Source organism: Leucoraja erinacea, chromosome 31, assembly GCF_028641065.1.
Source record: "Leucoraja erinacea ecotype New England chromosome 31, Leri_hhj_1, whole genome shotgun sequence".
Lineage (NCBI taxonomy): Eukaryota > Metazoa > Chordata > Chondrichthyes > Rajiformes > Rajidae > Leucoraja > Leucoraja erinaceus.
In genome coordinates this window covers 13,460,074-13,479,646 of record NC_073407.1, presented here as the reverse complement: position 1 = coordinate 13,479,646, position 19,573 = coordinate 13,460,074, and the positions used below count along the sequence as shown (strand labels likewise).

Sequence of the window (19,573 nt, the reverse complement as noted above, 5' to 3'; positions counted from 1 at the left end):
ATAAATTTACAGCTTCAGAGAAAATGCAAAAAAAAGTACCCGGGGTACATCAAAGTAGATTGGGAGATGTGAGTACATTCTTAACTTATGAGCAGTTTGTTCAAGAATCCAATAACAGCGGAGAAGAAGCTGTTCTTGAACCTGATGGTAGTGCTTTCAAGCTTTTGCATATTCTGCCTAATGGGAGTGGGGAGTAAAGGGAATGATTAAGGTGTGAGTGATCCTAGATTATGTTGGCTGCTTTCCCAAGGCAAACAAGAGTTTTCCCAAGAGTTGTAAATAGAGTCAATGGAAGAGATCAGGCAGGTTTGCGTGATATGCGGGGCTGCGTTCACAACACTCTGTGATTTCTTGCGGTGCATCTGTAGAAATTGGTAAGAGCCTTTGAAGATATGCTGAATTTATTTAGTCTTCTGAGGCAAGTATAGGCATTGGTTTCCTTTCTTGCCGCAATGACCATGTGAATAATAATAATAATAATAATCTTATTTATATAGCACATTTTTAGTCAACTTGCATTGACCCCAAAGTGCTTCACATAATTACATTACATTTACACACAGGCAAAGGTGGGTGAAGTGTCTTGCCCCAAGGACACAACGACAGTATGCACTCCAAGTGGGATTCGAACCGGCTACCTTCCGGTCGCCAGCCGAACACTTAGCCCATTGTGACATCTGTCGTCCCACCAAATGGACCAAAACACATTGTTGGTGATTTTTACAAGAGGAACTTGAGGCTCTCAAGCATCTTCACTTCAGCACTATTGAAGTGCTACACCCCTCTTTCTGAAGTCCATGGCTAGCTCCTTCGTTTCGGTGACATTTAGGGAGAAGTTGTTTTCTTGGTATCATGTTACTAAACTTTTGATCACCTTCCGTCTCGTCATTGTCCGAGATCCGGCTCACTACAGATCGTAAATATACATGGGGAACAACTAAGGCCCAAGAAAAATCCCTGCTTACCCCAGCAGTCACAGCCTGTTAGCCTGAGAAGATCTGCTTATTCTCATGCTTTGCTTTGTGTGATAACCAATTCTCAATCCATGTCATCAATCTTAACAATCACCCTTCCTTGAGGGACTTTATCAAATGCCCACTGAAAATCTAAATACATCACATCCACCTGCTCCTCCTTTTCTATTCCACTGGTCGCATCTTTAAAGAACCAGCAGATTCGTTCAACCCAATTTATCTTATATAAGTCCATAAACAAGGACCAACAGATGCTGGTTTACAAAAAAAACCAAAAAACTGCTGAGGTAACTCAACGGGTTGGGCAGCATCTCTGGACGACATGGATATATGACGTTTCAGTTTGGGATCCCACTTCAGACTGATTGTGTGTGAGGGGAGAATGCTGCAAAGGAGGAGGGGCAGGGCAAATCCTGGTGAGTTACACAGGTGAGGAGAGGGGGGGGGGGGGTTGATATGTAGAAAGATGAACAAAGGCAGAGATGAAAAGACAAAAGTTGTGAGATAAGGATAGAAGTACGAATTGTGAAGCCAGGGGAAAGGGGAGAAATGGGTGCACACCTAGGTGGGACCCAAGAAAGAAAGGGGATGTGGACGTGGGGAGAGGTTGGGGGGGGGGGGGGGGGGGGGGGGGGGGAGAAGGACGTTAGTTACCTAAAATTGGAGAATTAAAATATCCATACAGTTAGGTTGTAAACTACAAGCAGAATGGCCCTGTTCCTCATGTTTGTGTGTGGAGAGGGGGAAGGTTTTGTACAATGCTAAAACTGGAGAATTCAATGTTCATTCTACTGGGTTGTAAGCTACCCAAGTGGAATATGAGGTGTTGTTCCTCCAGTTTGCGTGGAGTGTTTGACCTTTATTGTCCATTATCTCCAGTATTATCAGCGGATCTTGACGTTATACTCAGTCAAATGCTGCCTTCAAATCAGAACCAGAACTCAGCTCTTTAGACCACGTTTGGATCACGATTATGATGAAGTCTGGTGTCAATTGTAGCACTGGAACATGGAAAATTACAGGAACTTTGTGTGCTGCGTGTGTGTGTGTGCGCGTGCCTGTATGTGTGTCTGTGCATGCGTATGTGTCTGTGTTTGTGTGGTGTGGGAGCATGCGTGAAACTGCGTGTGTGTGTGTGTGTCCGTGCGTGTGTGTCCATGCATGCGTGTGTGTCCATGCATGCATGTGTGCGCCTCTGTACATGTGTATGTGTGTCTGTGTTTGCCTGTGTGTGCGTATTTGTGTGCGTGTTTGTGTGCGCGTGTATATGTGTGCGTGTGTGTGTGTGTGTGTCGGCCTGTGTCTGTGTGTACTTGTGTTTGTGTGCATCTGTGTGTGTGCGTGTCTGTGTGTGTGTGCGTGCCTGCCTGTGCGTGCACGTTTGCCTGCGAATGTGTGCGTGCGGCGATACTGTGACACACCTGTGACCTGCAACCCTGCAGGGCCCTGCTGATACCAGATGTTCTCTCCGTGCGGTGTGTCACTATGCTGCATTGTTCTGGATGCCACCAGATGCTCTGCCCATTTCTCAGCATTTTTACTCATCGCGGGGCTCAGAGTGAGGGGCGGCGCTCCGTGGCTCGCCCGATGTTCATTCACAGATTCCAGCAACTGTTTGGGAACATTTCCAGAGGCTTTTCCTGAAAGGGAAAGACATACATGATGATGAGCCACGGGGGATCTGCAATCCAAGGTTGCACCTTTTCTCTCTCTCTCTCTCTCTCTCTCTCTCTCTCTCTCTCTTTCTCTATCTCTCCCTCTCGCTTTCTTTCTCTTTCTCCCACACTTGGGAATGTGATGGTTCCAGTTTCTCTCCAGAGCCTGGCGATGGAGAGTGGAAGGAAGACAAGGAGATAATAGAAAATACAAGCAGGCAATGTGCCGAATAAACAGCTGCATATTTCAAAACGTGGGCTCTCCATAACATCTGGAAAATAAAATATAAATCTTGAATAGTGCAGAACAATAAATAAAAAGAAGAATTGGCATAAACATCGACAATTGACAGACATGTCCTGAATTACACCAGCTGAAGACTAGTTTGACCCTAGTTAATCTAGGTGGGCCAGAGGGACATAGTACTCAATAAAAAAGTGCTGATGAACCAACTATAGATTAAAAATCTCTTGAAACTTCCTTTATTCTCGCTTGCAAAAAATAATGCTTTGGAAGTTAACCTTCAATTCCTAATTCCAAGACAACCCCAGAGGTTATCAAATCCACTCAGGACCTAGATAATTGAAGAGAAGTTATATTAACAAATTTCCTGTTTTCTCTCTGACTGGATACGTGGGCTTTTTAAGAAATGAAAGAACAAAGATGTACCTGTTCCAGTTGGTGCCTCAGGTCCTCTAACATTCTCCCTGTGGGCAGTCTCACCCTTCCCCTCCTTGCTGCCAGCGGGCAGGACATTTTTAGCAAAGTAGCCCGGATTGGTGATGTTACCGGCCGGGTCAAATTGAGCCACCACGACGGTGAGACCTTTGCCATCAGTTGCCAGGCCAACGCCCATCTCCTTGGAGTCTCTCCAGACCAGCTGTGTGAAATGACCTTGGGGAGGGGGGGGACGGACACATGGTGTAGGTGAGTGCGGTCCACATGCATCATTCATTTTACCCCAGCATGATGCAACAACACAAACACAGCCTGTCTGGATCTGATGGAGCAGCCACAGAATGAGACTTCTCACTCCAAGACAAAAGGGATAGCAGCAACCGCATTGTGCCTTCGTTAATGAACATCATCAGGAGCCGCTTTAATCAATGTAGCTAATACCCTCGAATTCAGGCAGCGTTCTGGCAAACCTATTTGAAGTATCTACATCCTCCCTGTAATGGGGAGTCTAGAACTGCACGTAATATACCAAATGTGGCCTAACCAAAGGTTTATAAAGCCGCATCATATCTTCCTGACTGATGAAAGCAAGCATACCATTTGCCATCTTGACCACTATATCTATGCGTGCGTGTGCGAGTGCATGTGCTTCAAGCTTGTGACTACCTCTTTTTCGGATAAAATCACATATGGACCTGGGTCAAGAAATAAACTGCTGGAGGAACTCAGAGGGTCAAGCAGCAACTGTTGCGGCAAAGAAAGTGCTGATGGTTCAGGTCGGAACCAGATTGGTGCATCTGAAGTCTCTGTCTTCACATGTGTATAGGAAGGAAGGTGGTTTACATTAAAGATAGACACACAAATCCTGGATTAAATCAACGGGACAGGCAGCATCTCTGGAGGGAAGGAATGGGTGACGTTCCGGGTCGAGACCCTTCTTCGGACCTTCTTCGCATATGTAACTGGGCTGAGCCATTAAAACAGACTCACTGACAAGACACCACCTCCCTTTATGTGGCATCAACTTAAAACAATGACCCAGTCCTTTTAAATACTGTGCAGTCTGCACCATTGTTGGTCTCAGAAACTACAAATCATTAAATACAAATAGAATCATCAAAAACTTACCACAGTTTTTCTGAAATCCAGGTGTGGAGAAGTCATAATCTTTAATTTCATTGTACCAGGAATCAACAACTTGTTGCCCTGAAAACATTGAATAAATATTTAATTAAATCCATTGCCATGCATTACTTGAGTGAAAATGAAATTATGTCTCATAACCTTGCAAGGAATCTTTTGTTCACCCTGTTACAACTATCCTCCAGTTATTAAAAAAAACTCTTGTTAGGATACAATGTAATTCTAAACCTGATATGATAAATTGTTGTCATTATGAATGTCTGTTTTAAATAATCTTCCATAATAATGCACACAGTTCCAATAAATCCATTGCAGTAAATCATAAAACCAATTACACAAAAATATTTCTGCTAAATCCGTATTGTAAATGGTTTCAAATAATAAAGTTCCATAGTTAAAATAAAAGTTATAAATTAACGTTTTTATCGTGACTCTTGGCTATGATTCAGATCCCCTGACTAGTCTGAAGAAGGGTCTCAACCCGAAATGTCATCCATTCCATCTCTCCAGAGATGCTGCCTGTCCCGCTGAGTTACACCTGCATTTTGTGACTATCTTCGGTTTAAACCAGCATCTGCAGTTCTTTCCGACACATCTATGACACTGAACTCTCCTCCAGCATACATAATGCAGACTACAAATCCCCTTTATTAGGTAGTGATATGTTTTAGAGGACAGTTTGAATGGTCACAAATTTCTCAGATTATATTACAGCCTAGTTTTGTTTCCACTCGAGAGATATAATAGGCTCAATTACCTTGAGAGCAAAATTCTCTGGAAAAGTCGCAAAGTTAACCCAATTCACGTTTTCTTAATAATGAATATGTTTGAAAGTATAGATTCAATAATTATTCTCGACTTGCAAATTCTGAAAATATTCAGGCATATATCAATCCAGTATGGATTTATGAGAAAGTTCTTTATCCGAAAACTGGTTAGAATATTACCACAAGGATAGATTGATAGTGAAGGAAGGAACTGCAGATGCTAATTTAAACCGAAGATAGACACAAAAAGCTGCAGTAACTCAGCAGGACAGGCAGCATCTCTTAAGTGAGAAATGGGTGATGTTTCATGTCAAGACCCTTCTTCAGACCGAAAGTCACGTGAAAGGGGAACGAGAGATATAGACGATGATGGTGAGAGATAAAGTACAATGAATGAAAGATATGCACAAAAGTAGCGATGGTAAAGGAAACAGGCCTCTGTGAGCTGTTTGTTGGGTGAAAACGAGAAGCTGCTGTGACTTGGGTGGGGGAGGGATAGAGAGAGAAGGAATGCTGGGGTTACTTGAAGTTAGAGAAATCAATATTCATGTGGGCTTGGAAGAAGCACCAGACATGAACCATGAACCGAACTGTTTGTAATCATGCTTTAGTTGTTGAGTGTCGAAGTTGTGAAATTTCCTGCTTCCACCTTATCCGCCTGTCTTTCCATTAACACAGAGTACGTTCACTTACAGAAGCTAATCACCAACATAGCAATGTGACTCACCTGTGACCTGCACACCTCCAGGGCCTTGCTGACACCAGATGTTCTCTCCATACGACGTGTCACTGTGCTGCAACTTTCTGGAGGTGACGAGATGCTCCGCCCATTTCTCTGCATTCTTGCAGATTTGCGAGTTCAGGGTTAAAGGTCGCGTGCCGTGCTGCACCCGGTAGTTGTTCACAGCGTTCAGCAACTGTGTGGCAAAACTTCTAGAATCTTCACCTGGAGGAAAGAAGGGCCAGAGGATGATCAGCCATAGAGAGAGGGAGCTCGGAAACAGGCAATGCTGTATATCTCCCTCCCATCATCTGAGGAATGGAGATGATGGGTGTGCAGCAGTGCCCGGATGTAACAGGCTTACATTAATCTGCTACCTACCCAAGCAATGCAATTAATCTAATGCAATCTACACTCTGCCACACAATCCAAACTCATGTCAAGTCTGACTCACCATCACAACTCTTCAAGTCAAAGAGTCACACCACACAGAAATAGGGCCTTCAGCCCAACCTATCCATACCTACCAACAAGCTGCATCTAGTGTGTCTCATTTGATTTGGTCAATGTCTCTCTCAACCTTTCCTAACCATGTACCTGTCCAAATGTTGTTTTTGCACCTGCCTCAACTACTCCCTCTGGCAGCTCATTCCATATACCCACCACCGTCTGTGTTAAAAGGATGCCCCCTCAGGTTCCTATTCAATTTTTCCCCTCTCATCATATACCTGCAAGTCTGCAATAAATTAGAGAGTTATGGATGTTCCCAGCCCATCACATAGACCAGCCTCCCCCCACTCTGCCCCTGCCACCTCCCCACTGACTCCATCTACACTTCCCGCCGCCTCAGAAAATATAATCACGGACCATTTCATCCTGGTCTTTCCCTCTTCTTCCCTCTCCCAACGGGCAGAAAAGACAAAAGTTGGAAAGCATGTATCACTAGATTTAGGAATAGTTTCTTCCCCAATGTGATTAGATTACAGAACCGTGCTCCCTTAAGCTAGGGTGTAGTCCCAATCTTCCAAACAACCTCATTGTGGAACTTTAAAAAAAAGCTGCACTTTCCCAGTAACTGTGATGTTAGAAAGCTGTGATGCTATGCTCTGCACTCTGGTATATTTTGGTCTTTGCACTACATGTTAGACTTGAATGTGTCTTAATTGTACTCACATATTGTATGATTGGACTGGTTAGCGTACAAGCAAAATGTTTCTCAGTACTCAGTACAATAATAAACCAATCCCAATACCTTGTGGTCGCTGGCTTGTTGCTGGTGAATCAGGTTTGCTGGTGTTCCAGGAGCGCTGTTTTACTGGTGTTCCCTCCTTCTTGCTGCCAGCGGGCAGGACATTTTTAGCAAAGTAGCCCGGATTGGTGATGTTACCGGCCGGGTCGAACTGAGCCACCACGACGATGAGACCTTTGCCGTCAGATGCCAGACCAACGCCCATCTCCTTGGTGTCCCTCCAGACCAGCTGTGTGAAATGACCTGCGGTGAGGACAAGAGGGTAATTCACAAGTGGAACTTGCATATTTCATCCAAAGATTTTATTGTCCAATATCATGGATGTGCTGGAGCCCCCAAAGTGCCGAAAGTGCCTTGCTTTCTTGGGAAATATCATTCTCCCGCCCTCTTCCTCCATCTGTTCAGCATGAGGTTAGTCACTAACAGTAACAAAAGTATCCACAAAAACGATGGAAAATCAACCATGCTACAGTTAGATACAGAAATACAAAAAGTATGTCTTCCAAACACCCCAACCCCATCCACTAGACCGACCCCATTCTATTTCCAATCCTAACCCATCCGTGGACCAGGTATGGGGGGGGGGGGGGGGCGTGGAGGGGCTGCGTGGAGGGGCTGCCGAGAAGGACCTGATGGGGGGGGGGGGGGGGGGGGGGGGGGGGGGGGGGGGGCCAAGAGGGGATGAGTACTTTTTTGCAACTGTCGGTTCCCCTGTGGTGACTCTTTTGTGTATTGCATGTAAAAAAAAGCACGGATTTTCACTGTACCTAGGTAGGTACAAGTGACAATAAAGTATTATCATCATCATCCACCAGACCCATCCCATTCCATCCCTAGTCCCATCTCTTCCACCAGCACATCCTCACGTATAACTCTGTCAAGAACTTGCACAGCTCATCTGCTGTAACTCACTCCAATAGCACGCTCCCCTCATCCCCTCCCCAACCTGCCCACATCATACTTTAGAACCAGCTCCGTACTTTCCCAACCCCTCCCTTATTGTTGACCTTGCACTATTATTACAACCTTTCCACTCAGTTCATCGTTTCGCCCAACAGTGGTCCTGGAGTTGGATTAGTTTTTAAGTTTCAATGTTGGTTTGAGAAAAACAAAATTACCACAATTCTTCTGAAATCCGGGAGAGGAGAAGTCATAATTCTCAATTTCATTGTACCATGAATCCACAACCTCTTGCCCTTGAAACAAAGTCACAGAAAAAAAATTATTAGGTATCTCACAAAATAATTTCAGGTTACCATAACTCCAGTTGCAGTGTCCGTAAACACAGGAAGACCAAGTTCTTGCCAACGCTCAAGCAGCACTTGGTCTGTAGCCTTCTAACCATGGTGGTTCATGTGTGGATATGCTTCTTACCCTGTATGCTGTAGCACATCCGCACTTGAACCACCTTGGGTTAGAAGGTTACAGATCAAGTGCTGGGGAATGGCTTAACTATAGATGACTGTTTTATCAATGGCAAGGACTTGGTGATTCTGTAACTACCTCCAGCACTATGTTCCACATTCCAGGGTAAAAATACATCCTCCTATGGAAGCTTCTCAAAATCTTACCCCAGATCCTTAAAAAAAATCAAATTAATTATGCAGTTTCTCTCCCCTAACAAAGCCATGTAATCCCAATCTTTTCATGTGCTGTCCTGTCCTTCAGATTTAAAAATAATAACTTCTCTAAGATTATTGTTGGATTTACAGGCCTATAATTACCTGGCTTATCATGAATGTTCTTTAATAAAGCTATTACGTTTACAGTCATTCAGTCATCTGGAACCACTTGAGGCCAGCAAAGACTGAAAAATCTCTGTTGAGGCCCCAGCAATCTCCTCCCTTAACTTCCATAGTAGGCTGGCATGTGTCGCTTCACGCCCTTGGACTTTTCTAACCTTCAACCAAAACAACATCTAATACATCTTCTTTTTTAATGATCACGTTCTAGAATTTCACTTTATCCCTCCCTGAATTCTTCAACTACAACATCTTTCTTGTCAGTGAATATGGATGAGAGGTCATGATTTAAAACGTCACATATACTCTGACTCCATGCACAGATTACAATTTGGGTCTCCAGTGGCCTTACACTTTCTGATTACCCACTTGCCTCATATATTTACAAATGCACTTTGATTTCCCTAATCCTATTTGGTACTGATAATCTGTGCTACATTTTTGCCCTCTTAATTTCCTTTTCATGTGCCCGCTTTATTTTCTATTCTCCCCCTTTCTCAATACCCTATACCTATTGTTTCCTTTCCTTGTCCAGATCTTTATATCTCTTCACATCCAGGGCTCCTTGGCCTTGCTGTCCTTATCTTTCACCCTGATGGGAGCACACTGGTATTGAGCTCCCATTATTTCACTTGTTAATGATCCCCACTTGTAAAATGTAGACTTATCTGTAAGTAGACTAATTTGGCCAGATCTTGTCTTACATTGAAATTGGCCTTTCCTTGCATTCAATTTCAGGCCCATCCATATTCTTGTCCACGACTGCCTTGAAACTTACAAGTTATGGTCACTGCCTTCAAAATGCTCTCCCATGGACAACTGCATTTCCTAAGATTAGAACCCCAGTGCTGCCCTTCTCAATTACGATATCCCAGGATGGAAAAATCAAATACTAGAGGGCACAGCTTTAAGGTGTGAGGGGCAAAGTTTAAAGATGTGCAGGACAAGTTCTTTTAAACAGAGGGTGGTGAGTGCCTGGAACGCATTGCTAGGGGTGGTGGTTGAGACAGATTCGATATCTTTTGGATATGGACATGCAGGGGATGGAGGGATATGGGTTGTGTGCAGGCTGAAAAGAGATGGTCTTGACATCATGATTGGCACAGACATTATGGGCCGAAAGGCCTGATCCTTGGCTGTACTGTGCTATCTTCTATGTTGTACTGGATCAGGAAGCTCTCCTGGATGCATGCTCACTAAGCATTTATCACAAAGATGATACAGATCATATTAGGGAAGTTTCTAGGACTTTAACATTTAGTGTTTCTCCTTCCGCAGAGGCTGCCTGACCTGATGCGTGTTTCCAGCATGATTGATTTAGAAAACGCAAGCGAGATCTAAAAGGTAAAAGATCAAAGAATATGGGAATGAGTTTCTATAAAAATTGACCCAGGCATCTTTAAAACACATAATCAACTGGAAGGGAAGGGAAGGGTAGTGGCAATGAGGGACGAAACAGGAGATACCTTTGTGGAAGAAGGCATGGGTGAGGTAGGAAGAAAGGTATAGATTTTAGAGAGATGCTGATTGTATCAGGTGGACAGAAATGTGGTAAGTGCAATTGACTATGAATGAACAAGAGGATTTGTAGGTGGGGGAGTCAGATGATGCACAAGAGCAGTACAAATGCCGGATCTTGACCCGAAACATCAATTGCCATTTCCACTGAAATCGCTGACTGATCCATTGACATCCTTCAGCAGTTTGTTTTTTTTGCTCCAGATTCCAGCATCTGCTATCTGTTATGTCCCCAATAGACCGCTTGTGATAGGATACTGAGTAGTGCAGAGGCATAGAATGTAGGAGCAGGGAGTTTGTTGTGGAGCTGGATAAATCCTGGCTGGGCCTTGGAGAAAGTGCTGTGTACGTTTCCAGTCACTGTGTTATTGGGAGAGTGCAGTGGGATTGAGGCGATAGATTGGCTGAACAGTGGTTGCTTGAAAGGAACTGAGAAAGTATATATCAGTGATGTGTAGGATGTGTCGATGAACTGGGAAGTCCAGAGAGCATTACACACGATACACTTCACTTTAAAAAAAGACTTCGATAACATAGCAGCCATCAAGATGTCAGTGCTAAAAAGGTTACCAAAAATCATTCTGAGGCAAAATTAACTGACAGTTAGAAAAGTGGTGTAATAAATAAAAGGCAGCAAAGATTTGTTCAGGACAAATTGGTTTGGAATTGCAATGCAATGCCTTTTTATTCGATGCGTTTGCATTTTATCACAATATCTATGGAAAAGGCAACTTCGTGACAATTTAATTAAATGCATGAGAACTGCCATGCATGAGCAATGACATTGAATGAAGGCCCACACTGAAGCCTTCCACACTGCCACAGTTCGTAACAGAGGACGGAGCTTCCTATAGTATTAGTGCTTTTTAAAATATAGGCATAGTGTTATCACTAATAACCACTGTCCATTGTTTCTTTATTTAAAAAATGTGTTGCAATATTTAATCCCCAGTCCTCATTTTACTGAAGCACGTTTCAGCATGCTGTACAATGTGTGGTTCATCCCATAACATGTTTGCCTCCAGATTCAGATTCAGATTCAATTTTAATTGTCATTGTCAGTGTACAGTACAGAGACAACGAAATGCATTTAGCATCTCCTTTGAAGAGCGACATAGCAAGCGATTTTGATTAAAAAAAATAAGTGTCCGGGGGGGGGGGGGGGGATTTCACCGAGGTAAAGTAGAGTACAGCGGCCGGAAAGAAGCTGTTATCACCTGCTGGTTCGGCAACGGAGAGACCACGCCTCCCGTGGTAGGAGGGTAAACAGTCCATTGTTTTGGCTTGAGCGCCCTCCGCATTTAAAAATGGAGGGGAGCGTGGAACCGGTGATGCAACCACCCTATTGCCTTCCGGTCGGAGACAGAGCAGTTGCCATACCATACTGTGATGCAGTTGGTAAGGATGCTCTCGATGGTGCAGCGGTAGAAGTTCACCAGGATCTGAGTAGACAGATGGACCTTCTTCAGTCTTCTCAGGAAGAAGAGACGCTGATGAGCCTTCTTGATCAGAGTAGAGGTGTTGTGGGTCCAAGAGAGGTCATCGGAGATGTTGACTCCCAGGAACCTGAAGCTAGAAACACGTTCCACCTCCGTCCCGTTAATGTGGATGGGGGTGTGCGTGCCGCCTTCCTGAAGTCTACAATGTTCCAGCTCCCCTGTTTTAATTCAAACAGTGTGTGCATCGCTGTGCAAACAGCTTAACTCGTCTGGTATAAGATTTCCTCCCACTTTATCCGTTTAGACTCCTTGCATGCAAATCTATTTGTTTCCTTTCCATTAATTTTCTGCCATGAACTTGTTTCTTGTATTTCCAAGTAAACTGTTTATGTTGCTTCTGCAGATTAGCCACAATCTGACTAAATCATCCCGATGAGTACGGAGGCTGAGTGGCCTTCTCCAATTGCTATGAGGCCAGTAGCAGTAAAGGCACCGAATCAGCTCTATAATAGTTCTGGCTATTGGCCTTGCTCAGACTCATTTACCTTTTGCACAATCGGAATCAGGGCGAGAAGTCAGATTACTCTGTGTGTCTGTCATCACACAGTCTGGTTACTGCAGTGGTCTTCAATGATCATAACCTCAAAATCTGGATATGTACTTGACTGAGGGTGTTGAGCATTGTTATATCATAAGTTTATAGGTTCATAGGTGATAGGAGCAGTACTAGACCATTTGGCCCATCAAGTCTACTCTGACGTTCAATCACGGTTGATCTATCTCTCCATCCTACCCCATTCTCCTGCCTTCTCCCCATAACCCCAGACACCTGTACTAATCATATCGTGGATGCTGTGTGGAAGTTGATGGATCGTGGGCAACAATGTCATTTCAGCAAGTAAGGATGAAATAGAGCAAATAAGTTTATTTTAGGATGGAGAAGAATCAGTTGCAGGAGTTTCAGTAGAACTTCAGAACAGCCCACAGATCTCGGGTTATGCAAGCGACAGGTTCATATATCCGAGAGGTTACCATCTTACATATACAAACTCAATATAAATTCTCATACTTATTTTCAAATTACTTCCTCACTTGTCTTGATTTCTGCAATCACTTCCAGATCTACAGCTACAATACATCATAGGTCTTGGACAAACTGAAGAAGGGTCCCTACCTGTAGGAGTCTGAAAAATGACCCTGGCTCAAAACGTCACCTATTCATCTTCTCCAGAGATGCAACCTGACCCACTGAGTTATCCAGCATTCTTTGTTTTTTTTTGTTAAACAGCATCTGCAGTTCCTTGTGTCTTTATTGTGATCCATCTCCATTGCTGGCATTTTGGGAATCGCTTATTTTTAATCACCTAACCATTGGTGATCATGCTTCTAAGTTCTGAATTTTCCTGCTTCAAGCTAATCACCTGTTGCTCCTCGCCAAAGTTGCTGTCTAAAGTTTCCTTCAAAGCTTTTGTTCATCTCAATATCTCCTTACATGATCAAATCTTGTTTGGTGATCTTCCCATGTGGTACCTTTAATACTTTGTCAAAGGCACTCTGCAAAAACTAAAGTTATTGTTTGCTCTCCCACTGTGAGCAACCAGGAAACAGTGTGCCAGTGTGTTAGACATTCTTGCCATAGAGGAAGTACAGAGAAGGTTCACCAGACTGATTCCTGGGGTATTTCATATGAAGAAAGACTGGATAGACTCGGCTTGTACTCGCTGGAATTTAGAAGATTGAGGGGGGGATCTTATAGAAACTTACACAATTCTTCAGGGGTTGGACAGGCTAAATGCAGGAAGATTATTCCTGATGTTGGGGAAGTCCAGAACAAGGGGTCACAGTTTAAGGATAAGAGGGAAGTCTTTTAGGACCGAGATGAGAAAATCATTTTTTACACAGAGAGTGGTGAATCTGTGGAATTCTCTGCCACAAAAGGTAGTTGAGGCCAGTTCATTGGCTATATTTAAGAGGGAATTAGATGTGGCCCTGGTGGCTAAAGGGATCAGGGGTTACGGAGAGAAGGCAGGTATAGGATACTGAGTTGGATGATCAGCCATGATCATATTGAATGGCGGTGCAGGCTCGAAGGGCCGAATGGCCTACTCCTGCATCTATTTTCTATGTTTCTATGTTAGACAGTGACGTATCGTACCCAAATACACAAGAGACTGCAGACGCTGGAAGCTTGAGCAAACAAAAAAGCTGCCAGAGGAACTCACGGTCAGGCAGCATCTGTGGAGGGGGGATGGTGTTTTGGGTCGGTACCCTACTTTAGGTCCATTTCCCTCCACGGACCCTGCCTGGCCCATTGATTTGCTCCAGCAGCTTGTTTTCAGCCTGAGATATCATACCTGTGACTGGCCGACTGACCGAGCCTTGCTGACACCAGATATTCTCCCCAAGCTGTGTGTCGCTGTGCTTCAGTGTCCTGGACTTCACCAGATGCGCCGCCCATTTCTCCGCCTTCTCACTGACGGTTGGGTTCAGGATCAGCGCTTCTGCTCCGTGCCTCTTCCGGCATTCATTCACAGATCTCAGCAACTCCGAGGCAAAATTTCTGGAATCTGCACCAGGAACGGAGATGTCAGTGAGGTTTGCAAACAAGAGTTGGAAGAGCATCGCGAGGGAGCGTCGAAAGATAACATGGTTGCTCTTTCATCCTCAAACTGAAGTAACAGAGTGTGGGATACTATGTTGTGGTGCAAAGCCAGTCCTTGGGTGCTACCTATGATGCAAATAAAGACTTGCAAGATTGGTCTGTAGCTGAGAGGTCAGGGGCAGAGATGGGTTGTGAATAATGTGCCCAGTGTTTACATGCAGCTCACTCAATTGGATATGACATGGACTATTTATGACAATTACATCAAGCAAACCTGTCACAGTTAAAGTCACATTTACTTGCTTCTATAACATCAGAACATCCCAGTCACTGAGATCCTATCATCGTGTAGTCAGTGATTTAATACAGGATGTGGAAAAGTGTACCAAATGGGTCACATATGGCCCCTCGCTTTAAAGTGAGCGCAACAACTGGTCACCTTGCTGGAGATGCTCAGAATCACAATTCCCTCTTCATTTTGGATTCCAATGGGGATTTGAGGGATTTCCTCATCACTGCCGCTCTGAGTGTGTGTCCTTTCAAAGGAACTTGTGGAAGATTATCAAGTGCAGGATCTCCATTTATCAAAAGGAGAACATTCCACTGTGCACATCAGGAAAGCTCTTCATCAGGATCATTGCGTTAAGTGTAAGTAGAGGGTTTGACGGGTTGGGGGTGAAATAGATAACAGATCAGAATTCAAAGGCAGAATGCTGTTGATTGCCTTTTTTATGCATACCCAATGTTTCGGTCCCATGAATCGATTAGTGAATTATGTCGCATAGCGGACAGCAAATCAATGCCAACTATTTTACATTCCCCATGCACACGTTTTCACTCTCACTGTTTATGGTATCAGCACAATACCAGGTTCAGTTGCTCTGCGTGTCAGTTGAATTTCATTGTGCTTCAATGAAAGCCTGTTGGTTTCCGCAACTGTCAGGGATGTTACTCCTGTGTAGTCTGAGCCTAATTTCATTTAATAGAATAGCATCGCCAGTCAGGATAACTGCAGGAAGAGTAAATCCACAATCCGTGAGGTTGCCAATTGTCCATGATTATCCTATAATAATATGTATCTCCTGACATTGGTGTGAGAAAAATACTGTACCTAAAGGAGTCTCATTTAAATGTTGCCTTTCTGCTTTCCACCGAAACCAAGCGAAAAACAGCAGGAAACCAGCAGGTGAAGAGGAACTAGTGGCCAGACTTCTTGTGGGGCTATAAGGAGGGAAGTGCAAGGGGAGTTGGTAAACTATTCAGCTTTCCCATGGTCTTGCAACAGAAAATTGAGCGTGCAAGGGCCTTTTCTGTCTCTAGATCTTGTTCTGCCCTTTACTAAACCAGTGGCCAAGTGTGGGCCTTGACCATTTCTCCCAAGGATTTGGAAATAGAGGTAATGATTGTTGCCCATGATCCATCAATCTTTGTGGCTGCCATGTTCCATTTCAGGCAGAATTATTTTCAGCTGCCATTGATATTAAATGACGTTCAGAAGCTATGGGCTGCTTTGGGTGGATGCTTTATCCATCTGCAAAACTTGGCTGGTTGGCATATGAATTTTTCAATGATCCTGTAATCGACCACCTACCTGCCCGTCTTCTGCCAGGCCACAGGGGCTAAACCAAATCCTTGGGAGAAATGGTCAAGGTCCACACTTGGCCACTGGGTTGTTGCAGCTTTTCCAGTGGTCTAAGGGTCCTCCCCCTTGTCTGGGACACCCGCCCATCCTTCACCTTGTTGCCAATGAGCAAAATATTTTGAGTGGTATATCTCGATGTTACCTGTTGACTTGATGTGCGCCATGATAATGAGACTGATGTTCTCAGCTGCCAGGCAAATCCCGATGCCGTCGGTATGTCTCTAACCCAGCCGTGCGAAATCACCTGTGTTATAACATATCTTATTGTCATGGATGTTTCAGAGTCCAGTGGTGGGTTTCAAGGCTTCCTTGTTCAAAGCTTACAGTTGTTACATCTTCAGGCAGGAGGTGACAAAACTACCAAGACAAACTAAAAATCCACACTACACTACCGTACAAGTTTAATTTATCGGTACGTATACTTTGACCATCTCTCTCTGGCCTTCATCCCATTGGCCTAAACCCATTCACTCAGTGTGACCCTGCCTTACTGCTCCTGATCCCAGGGGGCCCTATTGGCATTACCTCGTTACCTCTGTCTAAATACGGGTTTGGTTCACATCAGGTCCAAGTTAGCTGTAGTCAGTTCTAACCCTGAGTGCAAAAGCTGTTCTTCCCAAGGTTCAAGGAGTCAGCAGTTTCTAATAGATTTGTTTCAACAATTCTGTGCAACTCCAACAACAATTCTGCGCAACTTGAACTGCAGAAACATTTTGCATTTTGATCTAATCATCTGACTTACAGAACACAGGAGTGCAGATACAGGGATTGTCATCATCAGCTGGGAACATTTGGATGTAAAATGGGGCCTTAAAGAATAAGGTAGCAGAGTAGAGAGATCTGAGGTCACTCAAAGTGAGGTCAGGTTTGCAAGAAAATGGAAAAAAATATGAAACCTACTCAGCAACGTCTGCTTCCATCCTCCATCCTCTTGCGCAACAGGCTAGATGTCCGCTAGACTAGCAGCAGGACACTATTAACCACATTATTCCTGGGTGCCCTCTGGTCCACAATGGACACTGCATATTTTCAGATCTGGCAGATTGTTGGGGAGAGAAGTCAGCAGCCAGGGTAAACCAGCCTTCTGGGTGTGGACTGGAAATTCTCCGGGGAGGCTGCACTTTGTGATGCTGCGGGCGAGAGAGGTCGTGTAGGATGAAGGCTTGTGATCAGGGTCAGCTGTGGTGTGGGGGGGGATTGAGCTTGACGACTGGGGCCTCAATCGTGGTCTCAGGAGTTGTTGTGGTTGGCATGATGGGCGGTAGATTGGAGTGTCAGGAGGTGTAGGTTTGAGATCAGAGTATTGGAGAAGTGGGATTCATCGAACACTGGTGGAGGGAGTGCAAAGTGTCAAGGCAGGTAACAGCAGTCCAGTGACACAGACTTACAAGTAAATTCCTTCTAAATGCATCCTGGCTTATGGAAAGTTTCTCGTTTTCTGCATTTATTTCACTTCTAAACACAATTGTCCTAATGAAAGAGCTAATAGTCAAATTTAATATAGTTTACAAAATGGAGTCGTACTTCTACAAAAGCATGGTCTAGTGGAACAAAAGAATGGCTCGGTGCCAAGTCTGAATGACTTTGCAAATTATATGGAACACAATATGGAGACAGGTTGTCTTTTTAATAAAGACATTAAGATGGAATCCTGCGGAATAACATGTGCTTCTTTCATAGCCATAAAGAAGCCAAGATGGAAAAACAATAGCTGACGCTCCAGAGATAAGTTATAACTTGTTATTGGATGAGCTCGATTGGGCCCTGTTTTTCCTATATTCTGAAGGCCTATTTCAATCGTTCAGTCATGCCATATTCAGACTTGGTAGGAGTGTTTTACTGATAAGAAAAATATATAATTGCCCTAACTTTCCTTTGTTCTGTGAGTGGAGTCCAAGAAGCACTGAGCAATGTTTGTTCTCATTGTAGCTCTTGCCACTCCCATCTGGCAAATTAATTAAAGATTGCCAAGGTTCACCTTTAACAATTTTGTTGCTATCTGCTTTTTAAGAGACGAACTTTGACACTAAGAGTCCCTAACAAAGCTTGCTTCGAGGAAAACTAGGACCCATTCCCCTCCTCATGCTTCCAAAGGAGCATTGCATAGGGGACGGTACGAACCTATGCATCACTAAAGCACAAATCAGGTTAGGGGCCCTGGTGCTGGAGTAGTCCCTTAGTACTGGAGCAGCTTTCAGATGTGATGCCAAACAGCCTGGAAATGGCAATCATTGTGTCTCACTTGGTGGGCAGGTGGGGAGGAGGTGGTTATCAGGGAGGTTAAACAATTTCTGATGGTATAGTGCTGTGATAAAAAAAAAGGTAATTGATTGCATTTCTCCGCTTATGTTACTCTCTGCACCCACATTTATCCGATTAAGCTCCTGTGTTACATATGCATCAAAAAACAACAAATTAAATAAGGCAGAAACTAGGAACTGCGGAAGCTGGTTTACACTAAAGAACACAAAGTGCTGGAGTAACTCATCGGGTCAGGCAGCATCTGTGGAGGACATGTATAGGTGACGCTTCAGGTCTGGACCTGTTGTGGCCCTTTCCTTTCATGAACCCATTTTGTCTATTTGGTTATTTCTATCCAGACAATCTCATGTGGTTTGATTTACAGCATTAACTGCGTCCAATTGGCCTTTGTTTGTCCTGATCCAAACCCGTTGATTTTTAGAAGTTCATGAAGAGGATTAAAGTAACACAGATAAAGCGTTTGTGTTGAATGGTCGTTCCATAAATGGAAGAGGATCTCCTGTACTTGGCAACATATTTTCCAATTAACCGTCACTAATTCATAATTCATTTTGTTTTTACTGAATTATTCTGAAACCATCCTAATGATTCTGCCATTTTTTTGGCATTGAATCCAATTTGTGAATTATTCCTTCACGTCTCTATGTCTCATGTTTCATCCCCCCTACTGGTTCCTTGGAAGTCTTATTTAACGAGGGCTTTATAGCAATTAAATGCTCACTCTCCTTTGTCCTGGAGATTCCTCAACAATTTCTCACAATTATATTTAAATACCCAGAAACTGGACTTGTTTGTACATCGAGAGATTTTCAATACTGGTCTGTGTGAGCGATACACTTTAATGGGCCTTATTTTTCCCAGCATGATACCATCACCTCGTTTACATGAATCACAACAAAATGTTAGATGCTATTGTTAAAAACATTACGGAGGATACTTGGAAAAGATCAAGATAATCAGGCAAAATTAATCATCATCTTGTTAAAGGGAAGTTATATTCAAACAATTTAAAAGATGCTGCAATTTAAGTGCCGGGTGTAACGGAGATTTTCAGAAGACATTTCACAATGCGTTACATGAAAGGTTACTACTAAACATAGAAGCTCATGGTCTGGCAGGTAGAGTATTAGCAGTGACAGAAGGGTCTTGTTCTGTTTAAGAAGGAACTGCAGATGCTGCG

At 43.7% G+C, this 19,573-nt stretch overlaps 2 protein-coding genes across 2 annotated transcripts in view; both read right to left on the bottom strand.

Moving 5' to 3' along the window:
- The window catches only part of LOC129711937 (tubulin beta chain), a 248,856-nt gene that overhangs the window by 41,573 nt on the left and 187,710 nt on the right, over positions 1–19,573 (bottom strand). The window lies entirely within an intron of this gene.
- LOC129711796 (uncharacterized) overlaps positions 1–19,573 on the bottom strand; it is a 102,418-nt gene that overhangs the window by 12,476 nt on the left and 70,369 nt on the right. Inside the window, exons 20-27 of the mRNA XM_055659731.1 lie at positions 16,274–16,352; positions 14,242–14,454; positions 8,307–8,384; positions 7,192–7,431; positions 5,946–6,164; positions 4,437–4,514; positions 3,300–3,524; positions 2,396–2,614 (exon numbers count right to left, since the gene is read on the bottom strand). Of these exons, the coding sequence (XP_055515706.1) occupies positions 2,396–2,614; positions 3,300–3,524; positions 4,437–4,514; positions 5,946–6,164; positions 7,192–7,431; positions 8,307–8,384; positions 14,242–14,454; positions 16,274–16,352 (1,351 nt within the window). The remainder of the gene's footprint in view (positions 1–2,395; positions 2,615–3,299; positions 3,525–4,436; positions 4,515–5,945; positions 6,165–7,191; positions 7,432–8,306; positions 8,385–14,241; positions 14,455–16,273; positions 16,353–19,573) is intronic.